The sequence below is a fragment of the Acomys russatus genome, chromosome 7, assembly GCF_903995435.1.
Source record: "Acomys russatus chromosome 7, mAcoRus1.1, whole genome shotgun sequence".
Lineage (NCBI taxonomy): Eukaryota > Metazoa > Chordata > Mammalia > Rodentia > Muridae > Acomys > Acomys russatus.
In genome coordinates this window covers 54,820,020-54,823,578 of record NC_067143.1, presented here as the reverse complement: position 1 = coordinate 54,823,578, position 3,559 = coordinate 54,820,020, and the positions used below count along the sequence as shown (strand labels likewise).

The 3,559-nt window shown below is 40.0% G+C and overlaps 1 protein-coding gene across 1 annotated transcript; it reads left to right on the top strand.

The window, feature by feature from the left end:
* Positions 1–243: 243 nt before the first annotated feature.
* LOC127192170 (olfactory receptor 51F1-like) lies at positions 244–1,203 on the top strand. The gene has a single exon (XM_051149490.1). The coding sequence runs from the start codon at positions 244–246 to the stop codon at positions 1,201–1,203; it is 960 nt and encodes a 319-aa protein (XP_051005447.1).
* Positions 1,204–3,559: the final 2,356 nt, after the last annotated feature.

Here is a 3,559-nt window from a genome sequence, read left to right as displayed (position 1 = left end):
AATATAAAAATATATACATAAATTTCAAAATTATATTAATATATTTTCTAGGTTCAAAGATTAAAAAAAAATCCATTGTATGTCCTAATGTCTCTAATTATAATTGCTAGATTAATAAATTTTAGTTCTCTGGATAACAGAATTTCTTTTCTAGAGTAATTTTCTATAGTCAGAAAATTGTTTAAACACTTTTTATCACAGTACAATTTGTTACTTTTTAGGATGTGAGCACTGTAAAGGCAAATGCCACAAATGTGGGACAACATGGGATTCCTAAGCAACTTCACGTCAAAGTTACCAACCTTCTTGCTGACTGGCGTTCCTGGCCTAGAATCTGCTCCTGCCTGGATCTCCATCCCCTTCTGTTGCCTTTATGCCACCGCTCTCTCTGGCAACTGCATGATCCTCTTTATCATTGTGGCCCAGCACAGCCTGCATGAACCTATGTACTATTTTCTCTCCATGCTCTCCGCCACTGACCTGGGTCTGACTGTTTCTACAATGTCAACCACCTTGAGGATACTGTGGTTTCACGCGAATGAAATCAGTCTAGATTTATGCATTGTTCAGATGTTTTTTCTTCATGGATTTACATTTATGGAATCTGGTGTGCTTGTAGCTATGGCGTTTGACCGTTATGTAGCGATCTGCAACCCTCTTAGATACACTATGATTCTTACTAATTCTAGAATCATTCAGATGGGTTTCCTAGTGATTATGCGCACTGTAGTATTAATTGTCCCACTTCTTTTGCTCCTTAAGCCCGTCTCTTTCTGTAAGACGAATATCCTGTCCCACTCCTACTGCTATCATCCAGATGTGATTAAGTTAGCATGTTCAGACACTCGGGCCAACAGCATCTGTGGATTAGTTGATCTCATTCTGACCACAGGGGTAGATATTCCGTGCATTGTCTTGTCTTATATACTGATCGTTCGCTCTGTCCTCACTATTGCCTCCTCTGAAGAAAGGCACAAGGTCTTCAGCACCTGTGTGTCCCACATTGGAGCAGTTGCTATTTTCTATATCCCTATGTTTAGCCTGTCTCTAGTGCATCGCTATGGTCGGTCAGCCCCCAAAGTAGTCCATTCAATGATGGCCAATGTTTACCTTCTTTTACCCCCTGTGCTCAACCCCATCATTTATAGCATAAAGACAAAACAGATCCGAAAGGCTATTCTTAGTTTGCTCCTTGCAAAATAAGCAACAATTACCTTTAACTTTTGAAAACCCTGATGTGATTTTCATGCTGCAAAAGCAACTGTGTTTGGAGATTCTCCATTAGATGTGGGAGTTTTCAAGTCTTTAATTTATTAAGCAAGGTTTAAAGAATATTTAGATATTTTTCTGTTTAAAGTGCAAGTAAGTTATGCTTCCCATGAGTTTTATAGTTGAATCAAAGAAATGTAAATAATAATAAAGAAATAAAAATATTGCCCAAAGTAACCGACATTTCTTTATTTTTGTTTTGTTTTGTTTTGTTTTTGTTTTTCAAGACAGGGTTTCCCCAAATAGCCTTGGCTGCCCTGCACTTCCGTTGAAAACCAGGCTGACCTTGAACTCACAATCCATCTGGCTCTGAGTGCTGGGATTAAAGGCATGCACCACTACTCCTGGCACATTTCCTGATATTTTGTGCTGGATTTTCTACTAACAGCTCACAAGAAAGATTCCACCTATCCTTCAAAACAGTCCAAACTATATATAACTGTTTAAAATATAGACTGTTGGTTTAATGAAGGTCTGGAAACATTTAGCCGCACCTTTAACATGAAGCAGAGGTGATACTTTGATCTACGATTCCCATATCCTGGGCATCATTCTCTGTATCACACATTCTGCCAAAGGTACCTGGGAGAAACCATGCATGGTCAGATGTAAAATATGGATCACCATGAACCCATGCTTCATTTGTAAATGCTTCATAGCTTTTTCAAAACTATTTTACCTTATTGCATTCACAGGCGATACACAATATAAGTGATAAGAATAAATAGTTCATCCAAGGAACAATAAAAAGAAAAGTTTTGGGTATTAGGGATATTTATTTCTTTATTTGGTAAATGAAATGGAACTCCAGTTCCATCTCCAGAGGAGATCGTGAAGTAAAATGCAAGGAATCATAAAGCAGACATTGTCATTTTGTTCCCTAATGGTCCACTAAGAGAATTTTACTCTGAAATTGTATATAATGAACAACGATTCATTGAGAATATGATACAATCCATGTCATCATCATCAAAGGAAAATAAAATCAAAGCAACGTCCACATATTCATATTATTGTGTTGTTTGCCTTGCATGGAGTAATAGAAATTAAAAGATTAATAAACATATACACTTCTGTTCAATGAAGTTCTGAATGTGAAACATAAATATGGGCAAAGCATTAAATTAATTTGTTTAATGTTATTATGGCTGATATGCAAAAGTAGGAAGGACTGTAGGACACAACGGGGTGGAGGACACTGGGAGAACATGACACAGAAAATCAACTAAGCAGGGTTCATGTGGGCTCATAAATGAAGCTACAAACACTGACCCTATATGGATCTGATCTAAGTCCTCTGAATATTCATTATGGTTGTATAGCTTGGTTTTCTTGTGGGACTCCCAACAGTGGGAGTGGAGGAGGTCTTGTCTCTGGCACTTTTTCCTGCTTGTGTGTTGCTTGGTCAGGCTTGATATGAGACTTTGTGCTTGGTCTTCTTGAAACTAGTTAAGCCATGTTCTTTTGATGTCTTTGAGAGGCCTGCTCTTTTTGTATACTTTTTTTTTTTAGTTTATTCATTTTATATCCCAATTGTACCCCTCCTTGTCTCCTCCTGGTCCTACTTTCCCTCCCTCTTCTCCCCAACTCCCTCCCCTAGTCCTCAGAAAGAGGGAGCCCTCCTCCCCTATCATCTGATCCAGCCTAACAAATTTAATCAGGACTTCCTGCATCCTCTTTCTCTGTGGCCTGGTAAGGCCACCCTACCAGGGCAAAGTGAACAACAAGTAGGCAACAGAGTCCATGCCAGAGGCAGTCCATACTCCCCATTTTAGGGGACCCTAATGGAGTCTGAGCTGTCTATCAACTACATCTGAGCAGGGGGTATAGGTCTTCACCATGCATGGTCTTTGGTTGGTGCATCAATCTCTGCCATTCCCCCCGGGCCCAGATTTGTTGGCTCTGTTGGTCTCCTTATGGAGCTCTTGTCCCCTCCAGGTCTTTCTATGCCCCAACTCTTTCTTAAGACTCCTTGCCCAAAGTTTGACTGTGAGTCTTGGCATCTCCTTTGATCCCCTGATGGGTAGAATCTTTCAGAGGACCTCTGTGGTAGGTTCTCATCCTGTTCTTTCTCTTCAACTACTTATGGTGTCTATTCTATTTGCCCTTCTAGGGGGAGGAGGAGTGGATCTGCAGGAGAGTAGAGAGTGACACTGGGAGGAATGGAGAGAAAGAAAACTGTAGCCAGGATGTAATTCATGAGATAAGAAGGAGGAAGAGGAAGATGAGGAGGAGAAAGAGGAAACAGGAACTCTTTTGCAATACTAGAGCAAATGCAATATGGAACCTC

Excerpts from the sequence above, each read along its gene's own strand:
- LOC127192170 (XM_051149490.1), top strand. The coding sequence starts at position 244 with ATGCCACAAATGTGGGACAACATGGGATTCCTAAGCAACTTCACGTCA.